At 55.6% G+C, this 19,568-nt stretch overlaps 4 protein-coding genes across 4 annotated transcripts; 3 read left to right on the top strand and 1 right to left on the bottom strand.

Annotated features, from left to right (window-relative positions):
• Window positions 1-31: 31 nt before the first annotated feature.
• Window positions 32-8,128, top strand: CAOG_07544 (hypothetical protein). The gene has a single exon (XM_004343368.2). The coding sequence runs from the start codon at window positions 67-69 to the stop codon at window positions 7,960-7,962; it is 7,896 nt and encodes a 2,631-aa protein (XP_004343418.1). The 5' UTR covers window positions 32-66; the 3' UTR covers window positions 7,963-8,128.
• CAOG_07543 (hypothetical protein) lies at window positions 8,024-9,366 on the bottom strand. The gene is made up of 6 exons (XM_004343367.2): window positions 9,183-9,366; window positions 8,985-9,095; window positions 8,759-8,828; window positions 8,603-8,670; window positions 8,407-8,524; window positions 8,024-8,271 (listed from the first exon to the last, which is right to left on the bottom strand). The coding sequence occupies exons 1-6, from the start codon at window positions 9,270-9,272 to the stop codon at window positions 8,201-8,203; spliced, it is 528 nt and encodes a 175-aa protein (XP_004343417.1). The 5' UTR covers window positions 9,273-9,366; the 3' UTR covers window positions 8,024-8,200.
• Window positions 9,367-9,905: 539 nt separating this feature from the next.
• CAOG_07542 (hypothetical protein) lies at window positions 9,906-14,020 on the top strand (the record flags this gene model as incomplete). The annotated part of the gene is made up of 9 exons (XM_004343366.1): window positions 9,906-9,973; window positions 10,038-10,121; window positions 10,209-10,292; window positions 10,371-10,454; window positions 10,548-10,631; window positions 10,723-10,806; window positions 10,897-10,980; window positions 11,089-11,111; window positions 11,202-14,020. 9 exons carry the CDS (start codon window positions 9,906-9,908, stop codon window positions 14,018-14,020), a joined length of 3,414 nt encoding a protein of 1,137 aa, XP_004343416.1.
• A 2,695-nt stretch (window positions 14,021-16,715) lies between these two features.
• On the top strand, window positions 16,716-18,654 carry CAOG_07541 (hypothetical protein; the record flags this gene model as incomplete). Its single annotated transcript, XM_004343365.1, has 2 exons — window positions 16,716-18,585; window positions 18,644-18,654. 2 exons carry the CDS (start codon window positions 16,716-16,718, stop codon window positions 18,652-18,654), a joined length of 1,881 nt encoding a protein of 626 aa, XP_004343415.1.
• Between the last annotated feature and the right edge of the window lie 914 nt (window positions 18,655-19,568).

The following is a 19,568-nucleotide window of genomic DNA, read 5'->3' as shown; positions in this document are numbered from 1 at the left end:
CTGCCTTTATGGATGTCAGTTCTATTTTATTCATTCACAAAGGCACCGGCTCGGCTTGAGCGATCCATGTCGGCTGCTGGCGCGGGCGCTGCGGGGTTTGCTGCCCAGCTCGCATCCGCAGCACATCAACCACCTCAGCCACCGATGCACTTCCAGGGTGGACCACCCGGCACATCCACCCCTCCTGCGCCGCCGATGATGATGACGACGGCAGCCCCAGCGTCTGCAGCATCGCCATCGGGCCTGAGCGTTGGTCATCAGTACTTTCCCGCCACGCAGCGGCCCCTCTCGCCTGGAGCAGCTGCAGCCACAGCCAATGCCACCAAGCCCAGCCAGACCACACTCCCGCTCTACATTCGCCATGTGCTTCCGTCTGCGGCGACGGTGGGCGCGCTGCACTGCAGACTCAGCTCGCCGTTCGCCTCCAATCTCGTTGTCAATCGCGGCACGCACGTCCTGATTTACGAGTGCGAGCTGACAGGCACCAGCAGCACAACTACTACTACTACTACTACTACTGCTACTTCTACTACTACTTCTACTGCTGGGTCGAACGCGTCTCAAGCACCTCACCAGAAGCATCGGCACCCTTATTCCACAGATGGCTCATCGGAGCAGCCGGATCAAGCCAACCACCACCACGTGAGCGAGCACAACGACGACAACGACGACGACGACGACGACGAGGACGAGCAACATTCGCACGTCAACTTGGACGCAAAGTACAGCGCAAGGTTGCGATTACTCAGCGAGGCGTCCGTCAATAACACATTCTTACACACGATCGAGGTCGTGCGCTGGCCGGGCATTCCGGTCGACCTGCTGTGGGCCGTTTCGCCGTGGCTGGACGCCTTCCTGCTCTGCTGGGATCCCGCCACAAACGGATTGGCATGTCTATGGACGGCCTGGCTGCGACCGTACGTTGCCGGTGCGCTCAGCACTTCTGGCCTGGACGTTGGCCCCGTTTCATTCTCGGGACCAGCCCACAGACCCGACGCACCACCGCCAGCCGCTGCCTCGCCCTCCGAAGCAGACTCTGCGCATACTACCGAAAGAAACGCTGCTCACCACCATTCAGAGTTGCCCACCGCATCTTCCTCCACCTCTGAGCCCGATGCGCCCTTTATTGCCATGCTGCAGCAGCGCAGCCGCGTCCACTACACTGGCCAGTACGTCGCCTTTGCGTTTGTCCACTCGACGCTTCATGTCGCCAGACTGCAGCTTGAAAGTCTGCGGTACTGTGGGCCTCAAGTTGGCATGGTTGGCACCACGACCGTGTCCTGTCTGACCTTCACCACAGATCTGCCGCTGTCACTGCTGGATTTTGCCTTTGTTTGCTCGCCTTCCGCCGCTGGACGACAGGACGGCGAGTCGTCTGAAGACCCTCAGAGTACTGCAGCCGAATCTCTCCGAGAGGAGAACAATGACGACGCCGAGACACCGGAGGACAGCGACAATGACGACGAGAGCGAAGACAAGGTCGAAACCAACGTCATCCCTGCCGGCTCGGCCCCAGCCGAACCCACCGGTGGTGGTGCGCATTCTGCAGGGGGACCACCGCGTCCAATCCGACGCAGCTCCGCCCTGTTGGACGATCATCAGAACACCCACCCCGAACGGCAAGTGCTGGGCGCCCTGCTGTCCACGTCCCCAACGGCGCCGTCGTCGCAAGTATATTTCGCCATGCTCACACAAGATGCCAGGCACCACGCCCACGTGCTAATGTTTGAACTCGACATTGAGCAAGGGGAGTTGAAACTGGTGAGCGCTGCAGCTTGTTCCGACCCCTCCGTGACGACACTCGTGTCACGGCAGCACTCGGCAGCAACCACGATTGCCCCGCCAATACTGGCCACCGCTGCACGGCTCTTGCAGCCCGTTCTTTCGACTTCAGCGACCGCTGGCGCCCCTTCTGCTTGGCTGGCGGGGTTGTTTGAAGGTGGGCTCGACTGGATGACCCAGACAGCTGCCGCCCTCGCAACCAACATGGCCAGTGTGTTTGCTCGTTTGCAAGCCCGCGCTACGGCTCTTGGTGGGACTGACGACGAACGCTCGACAAGGCGCGTGTCTTTTGATCTTTTAAGCACAACATTGCGAGGCCCCAGTTCTGCGGTGGAGGCTGCTCCGAATCGATCCAATGCAGAGTCGTCTGCTGTCGGGCCTTCAGGCTCGTCTGGCGCCATTGTTGTGACCGTGGACGACAGCAACGACGACGCCGCGCCCGGCACTGCCGCCGGCCCTTCCATTGAAGCCGGTTCCTCCATCCAGCAGCGAGAAGACGCCAGCTCGTTCATGGAAACATCGCCCAAAGCAATCCGTCGCTTTCTTGCGTCGTTGGTATTCTCTGCACCTCATTTGGATGGTGTTGATTGCGTGGCGGCGTTTACCATGACTCATTACGACGGTGGGCTGCTTCGGGCCTCCACGTTTGTCCCCAGCTCGTCCTCCGATCTATTCGTCCCCATCGAAGCGCAGCCACCACCGAGTCACCCCAGCGGTGGTGGTTTGGTGGCCTCTTCTTCATCGCAGCATTCCGTTGTGGTGACGTTGAGCGACGATGGCGCAACTCGGCACGACGCAGAAGCAGGCGCTGCTGGCGATGCCGACGACGCCGACGAAGATTACCACAAGGATTACATTGTGGACGAGTTGGCGACAAGCGCCACACCCGCCTTGCCCTTGCAGCAACCGCCTCAGGTCTTGGATGTCAGTGAAGTGAGCAACAATCCAGTTTGCGTCGCGATTGTCGACGACGAGCATCACGTCGTCGGGTATGAGAGCGGCCGGTTGGTGCTCGTCAAGGTCCGCCGCAAGCAACGCTCGGGTAAAGCACATGCTGTGCGCTACACAACCTTTCTTGAGCTTGTGCCTGCCCGCAGCGCGCTCCCTGCTGCCAATTCGCTCGCAGTTTTACTTTCTACCCCCGCAGCGCTCACGCTAGATCAGCGTCGTGCCAATCGTCAGCGTGTGCGCTTGCAAGAGACTCTGCAAGAGCCGTCGGGTGTCGCTCGATCGTCGTCGAGCATTTCGCCCATCCAAGAGCAGATGCTGCTCGCACCCCCAATCCCGCCTGCAGCCGCACGATGGCGTCGGTGGTGGCCCTTTCGCCTGTTCTATCGTCGTCGAATCCAGCGAGAGGTCCCACAAAAGACGGTTCCGAACGCCCTCACCAAGCCATGGCCAAACCAGCTGGTGATTTTTGTCGGGTCGTCAAGTGGCGATTCTCAGTTGTTGGAGATTGATCTGACGCGCTTGATTGCCCGTCGACTGGCGCGGGATTCGGATGCCCATGGCCCCTCGTTTCCTCACGTGCATGCTGGTGCAGAAACAACGACCGTGGCTCCTGGAGTTGTTTCCCGTCGGTTCTCCTTTGAGCGCGCGTTAGCAATGGACGTCGATGGTTTGGGGCCGCAGCCAGTGGCGGCTTCTTCCGCTTTGAATCTGCCTTCATCAACCCAAGGAAATAGTCATGGGCAGCAGCACCCTTCGAATCTTCGAGACGAGGGCGCCCGACCTGCTGCTGCGACAGCCGACACCATCTCCATCGCCTCCTCTGTGTTTTCATTATTTCCCTCGCTTCCATTTGCGACTACGGTTCGCAGCTTGCCATCGCTCATGATTCTCTCACGACAGCACCAGCTCCAGTCGAGGGCGCTGAAGGCTGGAAGCTTTTTACGGGTCATTCAAGCCTTCAAATCGCTGGGTCCGTGTCACAACGCGTTTGCCTTTTCAGCGCTGCCCTCACGAGAAGGCCCCCACCCTCAAAGCCATGGCAACATGGGCGTGCCGTCAAGCACCAGTGCATTCTTCAGGCGAACCCGCGATACGCCACTGCTCGCCACGATTGCTGCAGGCAGCGGCCACACTGGTGCCATCGGACTGCTTCGCTCTGGCGTCTCGTTGATAGAGCATGCCAGCATCGATATGCTTGGCTTGAGCGGCATCTGGCATGTTCGACAGCAGGTTCACAAGCCAGGCCACAATCATCAGCGCGCAGAGGCGCTCGCCAAACTACTTTCGCGTTTGACCAATTCCTCTGAGGCGGCGTCGCGTCGTGCTGCCATCACTCCCAGTCTTCTTCCGTTGAATGCCGTCCACGACTTGGTGGTTCTCAGCTTTCTGGGTGGCCAAACACGAGTCATGCTCTTGGATGAAGAGATGGTCGAGGTGTCGCTTCCCGGGCTGGCCTCCAGCACTTCCACCGTGTACATTGGTCCTCTGACACCCGCTCGCTCTCTTGCGTCTGAAGCGTCTCTTCCTGCAGCAGTGGAAGGACCGCCACAAACATCTTGGCTTGTTCAGGCGACTCCGAAATCTGTTCGGCTGTTCCCTCTGGTCCCTTCATGTCCGGCGTGTGCCTCGTGCGATTCGAACGGTGGCTGTGATGGCTGCAGTACCGAGTCATTGTCGTCTGATGCGGCCCAGATGCACGCTCGCTCTCGGTCCATGGAAGCCAATTCCAACTCTGCAAGCCGCCATCGTCGCTCCAACTCTGGCGGTGAGTTTGGACTGCTTGGCTCAGCTGCCTCTGGATCTTCGCCGCATGTCCACATTGACCAGATGCAGGCTTCGGCCACGACAAGTAGCGCGCCACATGCCAGGAGACCAGCTCCTGCTGCGGCGAGCAATTCCATCTGGGAGCCTCCACGCGGTGGCGACATCCTGAGGTGTATTACCTCCGGAGCTCATGTGATTGTGGTGCTTTCCACGCAAGAAGTCTGTGTGCTGCAGCTCACGATCGATTCTGTGGGAATGGCAAGCCTGACAAGCCGAACCTCGGCCAAATTTCCGCACGATCTTTCGGCAATGGCAGCCTACGAGTGCCCCGTCGAGTTGTTAAAGGCGCCCGAGAAGGGCTTTGGAGCATTGTTCGGGTCGGTTTCACGCCCTCAATCGCCTGCGGTGGTTGTGACGACGAGTACGAGCTCAGCAGCAGCAGCAGCAGCAGCAGCAGCAGCAGCAGCAGCAGATCCGACCTCGTCCAGGGTCCCCGCGGGTGGAGCTACGACCGCAGAAGCCACACTGCCACAATCTCAATCAGTTGCACCAAAAGCAACGACGCTGGTTGCAATTAGCCTGTGGAAAACCATGGATGTGCTGGTGTTTCAACTGCCTGGAATGGAGCTGGTGGCGCAGCATCGGTTTGCGGGCGACGTTGTTGTCCGTTCGCTCGCTCTGCATGCAATTGAAGGTCGCATCAAGCTTTTTGTCGGCCTTGCAGACGGACACTTGGTGCAATTCACCTTGGTGCCACGCAGCGTTGTTGCCGGCACAAAGTGCGAGCTCGAGTTTGCCGAGCGGCGTGCTGTTCTGGTCGGCTCGTCGCCGCTGACTTTGGAAGTGTTCCCGCTGGCCGGCCCTGCAGACAACGACCATGGCGAGTCTGTAGAAGCCGGAAGACCCCCCGTGGGTCTCTTGGTGTGCTGTGACAAGCCCGCTCTCGTTCTTCCAGGCAAAACCGACAGCCAAACGCAGGTTTTGCCTCTCAACATTGCCCTGGCCGAGAAATCTTGCTGCTTTTCCAGCGCCCTCTTTCGTCAATCCACTCTGCTGCTTGCCGCCCAAGGTCGAATCTCTGTGGCAACGTTTGCTCAGCTGGACGGCAAGCAGCTGCACGCCGAAAAGCTGCTGCTCGGCGCGACCCCCTTGGCCATTACTGGACTCCCGCAGCCACTGCCAGAGCTCGAGCAAGGGCGTGGGCTCGGGGAGTACGCGCTCGAGCGCGCTCGTTGGTGCGTCACTGTTCTGCTTGCTCCGGGCTCGGATAACGTGACGCAAGCGCAGCGTATTTGTGTGGTTGATACCGAGACTGCAACTGTTCAAGGCTCCGTCCGCTTGCCAACAGATCGTGCCGCGCACGAGCTCGTCAACTGCACGCTTGATTCGGCTCCAGTGACGCGTCTGGCATCATCGCCCGAGCCTGTCGACAGCGGAGCTGGCGTTTCCTTTGCCCCAACGAGCTCGACAGGCGATGAAGCAAGCGCTCAACCTTTTGTGGATTCTGCGTGGCAGCTAGTCGAGCAAACAGCTTCCGCAAACGGGGTGCTGTCGTTGACTGTCGCGCCCGAGCTGCTGGTGGCCGATCATGCCCTGACGCAAGCGGATGGCCCGTTTCAGGCGCTTCCATCTCGAGCACGCGAAGTCGTGCATCGCTTGGTGCTTGTCGACCAGCGCGTTGGTGATGCTCAACAACCGAACGCACTCCACGAGGCGAAAACCCGCCTCCAACTCTTGAGCGTGACTGCAGCGTCTGCCGAACCCAATCACGCATCCATGCTCAACCTGCAGTCGAGCGACACTCGCTCGCTCGCCAGCCAAAGCATTGGGCCAGGAGGCAGTCTCTCCGCTCCATTGATCTCCGTCGCGGTTGAAGCGCAGCTCGAGCTGCAAGGCACGGTGTTGTGTGCTCTAGAGTTTATGGGACATTTATTGATTGCTCTGGGCAATAAGCTGCGTCTGTACCAACATTGCCGTGTGTTCCCGCACGACGGCGTCGGTGACGATGTCCGATCGGTGGCAGAAGAGGAGGCCCTCGAATTGGTGTGTGAGTACTCTTCCGCCACCTGCATTGTCCAGGTCAGCCCTGCCAACGCCGGTCACCCGCATGAAGCTCGGTTGCTCGTCGTTGACGCAGTCATGGGGGTGCTGGTTTTGGCGTGCCATCCGATTCAGCGGCGGTTTGAGCTTCTTGCCAGCATTCGCAACTCTCCTTCCGGTTGGACGATCGCGTCTGTGTGGTTTTTAGCGGCTCTGGACACCATCATCTTGGCCGGTGCGAATGGCGAGTTGGCTGCCGTTCGTCACGAATGCCTCTCGTACAACCACGCGCAAAATGCCCTGCTTTCCGACGTCACTGCTGCTGCTGCTGCTCCTCCGTCGGTCATTGATTTGTCCCCACAGCTGCAACTGCTTTCCATGACGATTCCGATGAGTGCCTGGGGTGAATTGGCCAGCGAAAGGACCGACACGGCAATCACGCCGTCGGTGGCGTCTCGGGCGGTCGGGTGGCTCTCGACCTCGGCGCCCGTCAATGCGTTTGGGTGGTTGCTCAACAATCTGGGCGTTCCCTGGCGTCCGCGTGGCATGCCAGCCAATCCCACTCCGACGACGACTGCCACAGGCGAAAATCAGCCCTCCAGCGATTCCTCCGATGCTCTTTCGCTCTCAAGAGTTGTGCGCTCGGCTGGAAATGCTCTGCCTTGGCGCATCCGGCAATCCGTCGATCCGATTGTCTCGTTTGTGGACGTTATTGCGCGCACGACGACCGGAGGGCTGCATCCAGCCGTGTCGACTCCATTGTCCACGATCGCCGTGTTTGTTTGCGCGAGTGGTGCAGTTGGTGTTATTCGACGGTTGAGCGACGCTCAATTCCGGCTGGTTCGGCGGTTGCATCGCGCGATGGTGGCGCGTGGTGTCGGGTTTATGCCTCCGGTGCCAAATGTGGCGTCCGCGGCCCATCTGAACCTGGAACGAGCCGGTGCATTGCGCTTGACCCCGGACAAGCTTGCCGTACTGCGGTTGACGAGTCTGCTCCAACATGTAGCCGCGGCTCGTCAGCCCACGACCAGCTCGTCGCCAGAGGCCAGTTGGCCATTGGTCCGGAGACGCGCGGGATCAGATGCTGCTGCTGCTGCGGCTGCTGCTGCTCCGTCTCAGCCGCAAAGCACGCATTCGTTGGTAATGTCTGACGAGCTTGACCTTGCTTCGAGTTCACTGTCGGAGGCACCTCCATCTCTTGGCGTTGATGGCTCGCTTGCACGCCCGTTGCTTGATTTTACGGTGGGCGGCGAGCAACCGCACGTTGCTGGAGCTGCTCCCGTGCACCTGATTGACGGCGACTATCTCGCCTTGTTCTTGATCATTTCTCGGCGGCTGCAAGAGGCGATTGCCGCTGACATGGACATGCCGGTGGCCGAGGTGCTTGTCGAACTGGAAGAGATTGAGCGGTTGGACGATTTGTAGAAGGCAGGGCGTTTGGATTGTATTCACACAGATCAACAAACAAATGCCAAAGTTATTGTAATCTGGTCACACAGTACCCCACAAGCCCAGGAGTTGACACGACTTTTGAAACTGGCGCTGTAAAATTAATGTTCTTGTTTTCATTGCACAATACATTGTTCCCGCAAAACCATTTGTGCTGCTGTTTGTCTATCACAAAGTTGCAACTGGTGACTGGCTTTGGAACCGCTCGCTTTGATTAGATTTGGTCGAGAACGACGGAGACTACTCGCCGGCAAACGAGAATCCAGATCACTCCACTGATTGAGCCTGTACGCCAAGTTGAAAGACACGGGAACATCAATCGTCGTCAAGTACATCAGGTTAGAGGATTCGAGCAACAAAAACAAGGCGAAACGACGGCGAGGAAAAACAAAACAAAATTGACAAACTTTGAAAACACACCTAGTTCGCCACCAGAGCGGTACGCCATGAGCCGCTCCAGAGGATAAACCGAGGAGGATGGCAACGAAAAGATGACAGTCCCTCGGTACCGGTACATCAACAAGCCTTGGAATACCAACTGTGGTTGCAGGGTTTCGGGATTTAGTTTCGGAGGAGACGAACAAGACAAGCAAAGAATGACGAAAAGTCAAGTTACCGCGGCCCACCAGACAACTGAAGTCAGCTTCTTGGAGTTGTACTTGACTGCAGTCGAGGCAGCAGCACCTATGAATTCAAGCAACGTTGGGTGCAAGTAAGCGAGCACGAAACACGTTGACTTTTTTTTTTCCCAACGTTCAATATTACCACATACGACGTGTTTGCAGCTCTTTTTTCAGTTTAATCAGCTGTCGATCGATTTTCATGTACTTGGCAAAGTCGTCCTGTCAACAAGCAAAGGGAGGGTCAAACGTGAGTCAATGCAAGTCGTTCTCAATTGGACAATCGGTTTCCTCCATTGCTCGTGCAAATCGCTTTTATCACTTGCAACGTTGTTGAAGACACAACAGGTCGTCTGTCCCTCCCCGCCCCGGGTTTACCTGCATTGAGAGCGGTCGTTGCTGCTCGGTCAGCTCGTCCACCTGTCGCTGCAGCTCGCTCGTCTCGCGCTCACTCGCGCTCTCGCTCTGTGGCTGCACTTTATCAAGCACCTGTTGTGTCCAAGAAGCGTCCATAGAGTGAGCATTGGACACCCCCCCCCCCTAACTCCACTGGCTTGACTGAACCACCGCGCTTACCCATGCAGCGATCTGGGCGCTGCGCCGTCGCATAAACTCGAACAAGAACAGGAACAGAAACACGTCCACTGCCGCAACGTCAAATATCATGATTTGAAATTGGGATTTGGATTTGGATTGTGTTGACAAGATCGAAGGGAAGGGAAGGGAAGGGAAGGGAAGAAGTGGACGACTGCAACCAAAGCCAAAAGAAGACTGACCAAAAAGTCTCAGTTTCAACGCTTTGGGATACATGCTTGGTCATCATCATCATGCTGTAAGCTCGATGCTGTTGCGTTGATTTTGTTGCTCCGACCAGCCGACTGAGCAACTGAGCAACAGATCAAGTGCAGCAGCAACTGGGCGAATTGATCGAAACCTCTGAAAAGCCCTCTGATATCCTCAAGCTGAAAATTAGACGCTTGGTATCACAAACTAGGGGTATTGTGTGACAAGTGGTGCGATAAAGCCCGGCTTTGTCGGCGGGATGTGATGATAAACAAGGGATTCAGTCTGTTTTTGTTTTTTCTTTCTTTTTTACAATCATCGGTTGGCGTCGAGCTCGTTGCTGTGCGTTTGTACTCTGCTGATGGCGTCGTCCAAACCGGTGTGTGGTTGGGGATTCGCTTGGATGTTGTGTGTGACGGTTGAGGGACAAACCTGAGAATGTGCTTGAAAACGTCCACTCGCACTAATTCACTCTGTTTTGCTTGTTTGCTGGGTTGCTTGGAATGACAGTCAACCATGGATTTTAATATCGTGAAGCAGCACACGCTTTATGACGACGTCGAGAGCGCGAGTGGGGAGCTCAGGTAACAGGAAGCTAAATGAATGGCAACAGTATGACGGCGCGTGTATTGACCAGTTGGGTGACAGTTTGAGTTGGAGCTCTATTTGCAAAGATAACGTGCGGGGAGTTGCTGAAGCACTCAAAGTGAACACGACGGTGACCAAGCTCGAGTAAGGCATCTCAGGTTGCCTGATGCATACGAGTAGGTGATTTCAGCAGCGGGCATTCAGCGCTCACGGGGGGGGGGGAACGGGTAGTATGAGTTGGAATTATCTTGAAAACGCTGGAGCGCGGAGGTTTGCCGAAGGACTCAAAGTGAACACAGCGGTGACCGAGCTCATGTAAGTCATCTCACAGTTGCTGATGAGTGTGAGTGGGTGATCCAGCAAAGGGTATTTACCGATGGAGGAGATGGACAGTCTGTGCCAGAATTCTATCGACGGTGCTGGTGCGGAAGCGATTGCACTGGCGCTCAAAGTGAACACAGGAGTGATTCAACTCGAGTAAGGCAGTTCACTTTGACGGATGGACGTGCTTGGATGATTCAACAGAGGCAGAGGGCGTTCAGAATGCTCACTGATGGAGGGGATGGATAGTTTGAGCCACAACAAAATTGGCGATGCTGGCTTGCAGGCGATTGCTGAGGCGCTTTTGGTAAACACGACGGTTCGGGACCTTTGGTAAGGCGTCTCGTGTTTTCTGATGCATGGGGCGGAGATGGTTCAGCAGATGGGCATTTAGATAGGTGCTCAACGATGCGAGAAATTACAGTCTGTCCAGCAATCAGATTAGCGATGTTGGAGCGCGGGCGATTGCTGAGACACTCAAAGTGAACACGACGTTGACTCGGCTCATGTAAAGCGTCTCACTTCAACTGATGCATATGTGTGGTGGCCATCCGGTAGAGGGCATTCAAAGGTGCTTACTGATGAAGGGGATGGGCAGAATGAATGATAATCAGATTGGCGATATTGGAGCACTGGCAATTGCTGAAGCACTTCAGAAAAACGAAGCTTTGAACGTGCTCGAGTATGTACTTTGGTTTGGATTGAATGCCACTGCTAAACTGTGCTTACGACGAGTATTGTTAGGCTGCGTAATAACCAGATCGGATATGATGAAGAAATAGCGTTGCAGAGTGCTCGTCCATCTTGTGAAATGTAAGTGATTCATTCGTCAGCGTGAGCGCAATTCAATATCCAAGTTTTTCTGGGGAAGCAGCTCAATCACCCCCACCTCAACCGACGTAGTCGACATCTCCTCCGTAACTCTTCGCGATAAAGAGCCCATGATTCTGAATATTTGGGACTTTGCTGGTCAAGAGCTGGACCTCGCTTCCCATCAGTTCTTCCTTGACGAATGGACCATCTACCTCGCCCTTTTTGACGTTCGCGACACTATTTCTCGCACTTCGCGCTTGGCTTTCTGGCTACGCAGCCTGCTCGCGCGAGTTCCAAACGCCGCTGTCACTCTTGTAGGCACCCACATTGACGACAAATCCTACACGCCGCAGCGCCAACACGAGCAACGAGAGAATCTTCACGATTTGCTTGGGTTTTTGCGAGAAGCGCATCGCTCATTCAGCATCCACTCGATTGTTTACATGAACGCGAGCGCAGCTGCAAACGCACCAATCATGCCGGAACTCAAAGCGTCAATGCTCCTGGCCGGTCGAGACCTGCCATTCTATAATTCGTATGTCGACGGGCGCTACCCGCAGTTCCAAGATGTGCTGCGTGATCGCGCGACCAAGTTGGAAGCTGAAAAGAAGCCGCCGCTCTTGCGATGGAGTGACGTTGTCGAACTTGGCGGGGAGCGTTGTGGGCTCTCTCCTATTGGAGTTGACAACTTCATGCGACTGTTGCGGGGTCTCGGGCGGGTCGTGTTTCATCGCACCGCGCAAGCTGATGACGCCGCTTCTGTGGCCAAACCTTCGTTGCCTTTGAGTGCCCATGATCAAGATCTCGTCATTATCAATCCACAGTGGTTTATGAAAACCGTGTTTGGTGGCGTGATAACTCTGAAACACGAGTGGGCGAAGACGGGCATTCTGGCTCGCGCAGATCTGCTTGAACATGTCTGGAAGACCTTGGATCCGGCTGTGTGTGATCAGCTTCTCGTTTTACTTGAGCGATATGAACTGCTGTATCCTCTCGCTGACGCAGGAACACCGGCAGCTCGATACCTTGTCCCTTCGCTTTTGCCCGTTGGACAACCTGACAGTAATGTGTGGTCTCCCAAACTCGATGAGAGCGAACAACATGAGGCCACGCTCGTGATGCGGACGGCCTTCATGCCCACTGGCTTTTTCTCGCGAGTTATTGCCCGGCTGCATCAGCTCAAGTTCAACATGACTGCTTGGCGAGATTGCGTGCTCGTCAGCAGAAGTCATCATCGAGCTCTCGTTCAGATCCATCCTCGCGCACAAGAAGATGTGCTTGATCTGGTTATTGCCGTGCGCGGTGCTTCTCCAGGCGCTTTGCTCGACGTTCTTGTTGGCATTGTCGAAGATTTGACCGCTCACTGGTACACTGGGGTAACTTGGCAAACCTACCTGCGGTGCACACAGTGTGCAGTAGATGTGCCCGATCCATGTCTGTTTGATGTTCATTTCACCGTGCTTGCCGCCGTCCTTCCAAACAAGGAGCTGAGCTGTGATCGCTCGCAACAAATCCTCGTTCGCGATGAGTGGCTCGCCTTCATTCAGCCACTTTTGCAACGCAGCTTGTTACCTGTCGAGGAGCCAACTGAGCTGCAGCGTCAAGCGCTGGATATTCTGAGTCCTTCCTCACGTCCCGTAGATGCGCCGATATTGCCTGAGAGCCATGCCTCGACAATGGATCTCATGCCGGCTCCGTCAATTGCCACCACTATTCCTCGAGTTGAAGTGCAACAGCTTTTTCAGGCCACAGGCAACTTTGCCGATTCCCAGCGCATCGGTGGCGGCAGCTTTGGCAGTGTCTACTCTGGCATCTGGGGTGGCGAGAAAGTCGCTGTAAAGCGGTTGGCAGCGGATTCCCTGCAAGGCGTGGCTCAGTTTAAGGCGGAACTCGAGGCCCTGTCTCGTTACCGCCATCGCAACATTGTGACTATCATGTGCTATGCTCAAGAAGGCAACGAATGCTGCTTGGTGTACGAGCTGATGGCAAATGGGTCTGTTCGGGATTCGCTCGACCAAAAACATGGCGCCCCCACTTTAAACTGGACACAGCGGGCAAGTATTGCCATCGATATCGCGAGGGCGATGCACTTTGTGCAGACTGCTGTTCCAGGTCAACCGCTTTTCCATTTGGATCTCAAAACATCCAGTGTGCTGCTGAATGAGCATTTTCAAGCGAAGGTTGCCGGCTTTGGACTAGCGCGCTCTCCGCCAGCTGAGACGGCGACACAGAGCTACCTCCAGACACAGACGATTCGAGTAACGCGCCCGTACATTTGCCCACAGTACCGTGATGAAGGCAAAGTTTCAATCAAAACCGATGTGTACTCGTACGGCATGGTTTTGCTTGAGCTGCTGACAGGAAAGCAACCTGGCATTGAACTGGCTGGCGCGGGGAAACGTGCTCTCAAAAAGGACGGTCACCTCGATTCCGAGTTGGATGGTTCGATCATATGGAGCGCGCCAGATAAACTTTCAGTCACTGTAGTGACGAACTTGGCGCTTAATTGCCTCGAGTCCAATCAAGTGAACCGACCAACCTTTGGCGACATTCTGAAAGCGATGGGCCAATCTGTCGATCGGCGCAGCGCGCATGTTCATGCTGCAATGCCCCAGAATCCCAGGATGGAGCATCATCACAGTAGCGTCAAGGAGCAGTCGCATCCGAATCTGGACTCGGGTTTCGTGAGCTCTTTCATGGAGCAACAAAAGCAGCAGCCGCAGTCACAACTTGTTGAACTCGGGGCGGCTGCAGCGGTTTCACCGCTAACCCATCATCACAGTGTCGTCAAGGAGCAGCTATCTCCCTTTGCCAACTCGATTGTCGTGAACGCTAGCATGCAGTCGCAGCTTGACTCCTGGAACGGATCGCAAATCAATTCCGCGTTCCATAGCGATTTTATCGATTAAGACCGATGATGAATGGTAGATGTTTGCGACTCTGAAGTGCCGTCGGATGAGGATTTCGACTCTTTGTGTTTGTGTGTGTGTGTGTGTGTGTGTGTGTGTGTGTGTGTGTGTGTGTGTGTGTGTGTGTGTGTGTGTGTGTGCTCGAATAACAAAACAATCTCAAAGCAAGAAGGATCTTTCGAGAAGCAACCAGAGCAGCAACCGAGCACCTGAACAATACAAAGTGAGGAGGAACAGCCAGGCTTGTCCAGAACAGTCAACTGAGTGACTGAGCAACAGATCAAGAACTGCTTTTGCTTGTTTTTTCCTGATGAAGCCAATGCAACGGGCTTTTTTTTGATCGTCTCAGAATGATGACCGAATCAACTATTGTTTATTCAGTTCTGATCATCTTCCAAACTCAGTCTCAGTTCTCCATTGTTTGTTATTGTGAGTTTATTGATTGACCTTCTTTTTTTTTTTTCTTTTTTTCTTTTTTTCTTTTCTTTGACTATGAGTCTATTGACTTGTTTTTTTTTTTTTTTTTTTTCACGCCCTGTTCTTCTTCATTTTCCCCCTTCCAAAAGCAGCTCTGCTCTTCCGTCTCTCATTTTCCCCCGTGCTAACGACACGCTCATTCGTCCTTATCTGCTGAGAGCGACTGTGACTGCGAGTGAGACCGAAACAGCTGAGTGGCCAGCGAAACAAGCCAAAGAACAAAAAATCACCAATAATCACAAATGCGCATCAATCTCGGGTGTTTGGATGCTGCGGCTGCGCTGCCGCTGCTGGTTCGCCCTGTCCTTGTCGGTGCGCTTGCCCATGGCTTGTACTGTGGCAGGCGAGGCGGCGCGACTTGGCAGCACAGCAACAGCGCGCCGAACACAGCCCTTCATTTATGTTATTATTTATTTATTATTATTATTTTTCGTTGTTTTTCCCTTTCGGCTTGATGACCCAACGCTCGCCATTGGGGCCCTGGGCTCGTGTGCAGCACCAATTCGGAGCGGCAAGTCCGAAAGCAAAGAACAAGGACCATCCTGACGGAAAACAAGGGGAGCCGGGGAGGAAGACGGGGTGGTGGACGGACTCTTGGCTTGTGAAAGCGAGCGGCATCGCATCCAAAAAAAAAAAAAAAAAAAAAAAAAAAAAAGCAAGCAAACCGTATCAGAAAAACACGCGTTTTAACAGCATCAGCGATACGGTCGCCTTACCACCGTGTGCTGCTGTTTTCTTGTCACTTTTGGCACCTTTTTTTTTTTTTTTTTTTTTTTGGGATTCGCTCCTTCTCTTCTGCTGCTGCTGCTGCTTGGGTCGCACTCTAGTAGTCGGCTTTGTGCGCTTGCACTTCTCTTTGCTTCAGCGCGTGGCTGGAAAGGGGAAGGGGGTTTGATACGACTGACTGTGGATGACGCTTACGAGCGACGTAGATTTGTTCATTGGATCCCATCTCCACCCAACTCATCAGACATCCACACAAGCACCAACACTCCCCCCCCAATTGAAAAGCAACTGTCACTCACGCTTGCATCGTTGGGTTTTTTCGTATGACTTGGAAACACAGATTCGTGTCTGTCCGTCTGTCTGTGTGAATCAATCGCCACCCCTTCCTTCTCCCACTTGCCCCCCTGGCGTGACGCTTCCTGCTTGCTTGCCTGGAGCACGATAGATTGTGCAGATTGTCTTGCTCTCGTTGGCACCAGGCTCAAGATCGCTGAACTTGCATCACCGCAGATAGCGGCACTCCCCACTTTGCTCGGTCGACAAACCTTCATTGCTCGCTCGCCAAGGTCCTGTGAAGAAAAGAACACCCAAAAACAATTCAGTCATGCAACACGGCGCGAACGGACACGCGACCGTTGCGGCGTTGAACGCGACGGCGCCATTGCGAAGCATGGCGACTCCACCGCTCAACGCACATCCCAGCCATGTTCATGCACCATTTAATTCTATTTATGCGCAACAGCAACAACAACAGCTGCAGCAACATTTGCAGCAGCAACAACAGCAGCAGCAGCAGGTGCCTTCATCCCCGTTGCGACGCAACCATTCGGGCCTTGGTTCAACCGGCTCCTTGCACACCCTGAATTATGGTAGCCCTCACGCACAGCAGCAACAACAACAACATCAACAACAACAACAAATCCTGTCGCAAGTGTCTCCACATGGAGCGCAACAATCCCCTTATCAACAACAACCACAACTACAACAACAACAACAGCCATCACCTCAACAGCTACAACACTCGCCGCAACTGCCTGCTCCCACAGTCGGCCCCTCCACGCGCGACCACGAGTTGGCGTATGAGGCTGAAATCATCCTGTTGCTCTATCGCGCCCGAAGCAACGTGCGTCTGTCCGTGATTGGGAGCAATTTGCCAGTCCCGCCCGCGCTCGAGATTCGCCTGCGCGACTTTCTGACCACCCGGCCGGGGATTTTTATTGTCGATCCAGGCGCGTCTCCCGGCTGTCTCTCTGTTGGATTGGCTCCGCGTGTTATCGAGCTCATGGACTCTGTCCACGGCGATCGGCCACTGGCACCCCTCCAACTACCCACACCAGGCAGTCGCGGAATGGCGGCACAGCGAGGCGGTGCGGCTGGGTCTCGACGAACCAACATGTCCAGCGGCAGTAGCCCAGACACGGCAGCTCTACAACTCCAACTGCAGCAGCAGCAGCAGCAGCAGCAGCAGCGTACTGCTGGCCCTCGTGCAACAATGCCCCCAGTCACCCTCATGGGTCGCACCAATGCTGTGCATGATGTAGTCGACCCAATGGTGATGGTCGCTCGAGCAGCAGCAGCTCGTCTAGGGATGGAGGCGCAGCCGTCGCATGCTGGCGGCGATTCGAACAGCAACTCGTCTTCTGCCTCAACAACCCTTGACGCCGGTGTTGAGCTGCCTGACGGGTCGCCACTCTTGTCCCCGACACTCCAAAACATGCCAAACATCCCCTATGAGCAACTGCTTGCCCACCAGCACGCGCAGAGTCAATCTCGATTCTCGCAATCGGGCTCTCCAGCACGGCAGGGATCTGGGTCGTCGTTCAACTTCTCCGATCTTCCACCCCACTCGCCTGGACACGCGACCCCACCTCATCAGCAACAGCAGCAGCAGCACTGGCATGACTGGCAGCAACAGCAGCAGCAACAGCAGCAGCAACTCCAACATTATCACAATTCCTCGCCATCATCAGCACGGCAGCTCCAAGCTGCACGACCAGAAAGCTTTGCTGGCTTTGGCAGCACGTCCCCCCAGCGCGGTGGACGATTTCCTGCTCAACAGGCCCTACCCCGTGCGCTGGCCGTCCAACAACAACAACAGCAGCAACAGCAACAGCAGCAACAGGGGCACCAGCGTGGCGGCCCAGCAACCCCTCCGCCGCTCTCGCCATCGCAATCCCAGTACCTGCAACAGCAGCAAGTGCAGCTTCTTCAACAGCAAATTTTCCAAATGAACCTGCAGCAGCAGCAGCAGCAGCAGCAACAACAACAACAACAACAGCAATCCCCTTCCCAATTTCATCAACACTCACCCGCGTTGCAACAGCCTCAGCCTCTTTCGGCGCTGGGCAACACTCGCTACGGACGACCAAATTCGACAGGATCGAGTCCGTTCATGTCGTCGGCTGCACTGACCTCGTCCAGTTTCCAGAATACCGACGTGTCGCCACCGGTTTGGGCTGATTTCCCGCTTGCGGCATCTTCGTTTGCTCAGTCGACACCCATACTATCGGGGCTTGGGGGATCTTCCTCGAGCTACTTGGCTCGAGCAGGAAGCGAAACTCTAAGCTCGGGCGGAGGAAGCGCTGCAAGCCTCAGCGACGCCACCTGGGCGCCTACTGCTACAACAGGGTTGAGCAACGCGGGATTGCGTTCGCGTCATTCCCTTGCGGTGGGAGCCAAATCCCTGGCACATCAACACCAAGGCCCAGGCTCTCTTCCAAGCCTGCTCAATCTCGACCTGACCCCCGGATTTGATCGACCTGCACACTCGTCCGAGTTGAGCTGGCTCGACTTGGAGCAATCTTCTTCCACCAACCAGTACAATCAGGCACCCCGCTCCATCGTGCAATCATCGGACGGCTCTTTGGCGCATGTTCAATCCGAGTTGATGTTTGGCATGTCGGCACGGCGCCACCTGTCCCAACCGCAATTGGTGAATCCCCAACAGCAGCAACAGCAGCAGCAGCAGCAGCAGCAACAACAACAACAACAATTATCCGGCAGTTCGTCGGCTGGTTCGGCGTCCGTTGCAGCTAATTATGATATCTGGAGTGCTCCGCCTGCGGCAGCTCTGCGCTCTCGCGCCAAGCGAACATATTCGAGCCAGCTCTCCAACCCGGGTTTTCCTGAAGAGCTCCACGAGTCGACGTCTGGCTTCTCCTCTCGACGGGCCACGTCAGCCACCGATCTCACGGGCCGGACCGAGCCCGTGCCCGAGCCGTTCGCTCTTGGTTTCGCAGCTGGCCAAAAGCCCGTTCTCGCTGCCGATCAGCCGAGCAGCTGGAACCCTCTGCTGTACTCCACTTCGAGCGCGACCATTGTCAAGTCTCCTCCGCGCGACATTCCTGCTTACAATGACAGCAGTAAGAGAATCAGAGTTTTTATTTCGTTATTTGCCTCCCCTTTTTTTGTTGTTTGTAGCTGACGCTTGAATAATCTCTCATTGCAGACATTCTTGGGCGTGTTGGAGCTTCTTCTGACTCTACCGCCACTTTTCTGCAGCTGCGGTCGAACGAGCCTGTTGCTGTGCTTGCGAGTATGTTGCTCTTTTTTGTTGTTCGATGAGTTTTGCGCGTCCCGTGTTTCCCCTCCTCCCCACTCCTCCCCTGAATGCTCCCCACTCCTCCCCTGAATGCTCACCCCTTTTCTGGATTGTTTCTTTTTTGTTAGTGGGCAAGTCAGGCTCGGGATTGAGCCACTCGCTTTCGGTTGTCGTTGAGAGCATCGTCCTCTCATCGCAGCAAGCTGAAAGAGACTTTGACTCTCCTCCCATGTCTCCCAGTTGGACACAGTCAAGCGGGGCGAAGGCTGGCTGCACAGTGTTCCATTATGACAAGACTAATGAACATGTGTCCAGCCTGACGTCGCTGCTTCTCGGCATCGCGAGTGCTCGAGGCTCGGTGCTCACAGTGCTGGTGCCGTTGCACCAGCTGCCCAACCGTCAGGCTGCGTACGCGGCTGTCAATCCCGACATCCAAGTCCAGCCGCTGCTCTTCTCGCTTCGTCAGCTCACTCCACAGCAGCTGCGACTCCTCATGGGCATTGAAGCCCGTGTGCCGGACAGTGGCTCTTTGGCTGCAACTGGCTCGCCACCCGCGCCAGTTCCCTCAACCCCGGCCTCCATTGGCTCTGCCTCGTCCTCCGCCGCCTCGTCCGTTGTTTCGCTGAATGACGTTGTAGCGGGCACTAGCGCCAATCCTCATGACGCTGAAGAGCGCGCCGTGTCTGCGATTCTGGCTCGTATTTCGCAGTGGAAGGCGACTGGCGAAGCTGTCCTTGATCGCAAGGACCTTCACGACGCCGTCTTCCGCGCAGTCGGTATCGCAGAGCCTAGTTTGGCTGCTCA

The sequence above is a fragment of the Capsaspora owczarzaki genome (genome assembly GCF_000151315.2).
Source record: "Capsaspora owczarzaki ATCC 30864 unplaced genomic scaffold supercont2.14, whole genome shotgun sequence".
NCBI lineage: Eukaryota > Filasterea > Ministeriida > Capsasporidae > Capsaspora > Capsaspora owczarzaki.
The sequence above is the reverse complement of the archived record's forward strand: the minus strand, read 5'-3'. Positions and strand labels throughout refer to the sequence as shown.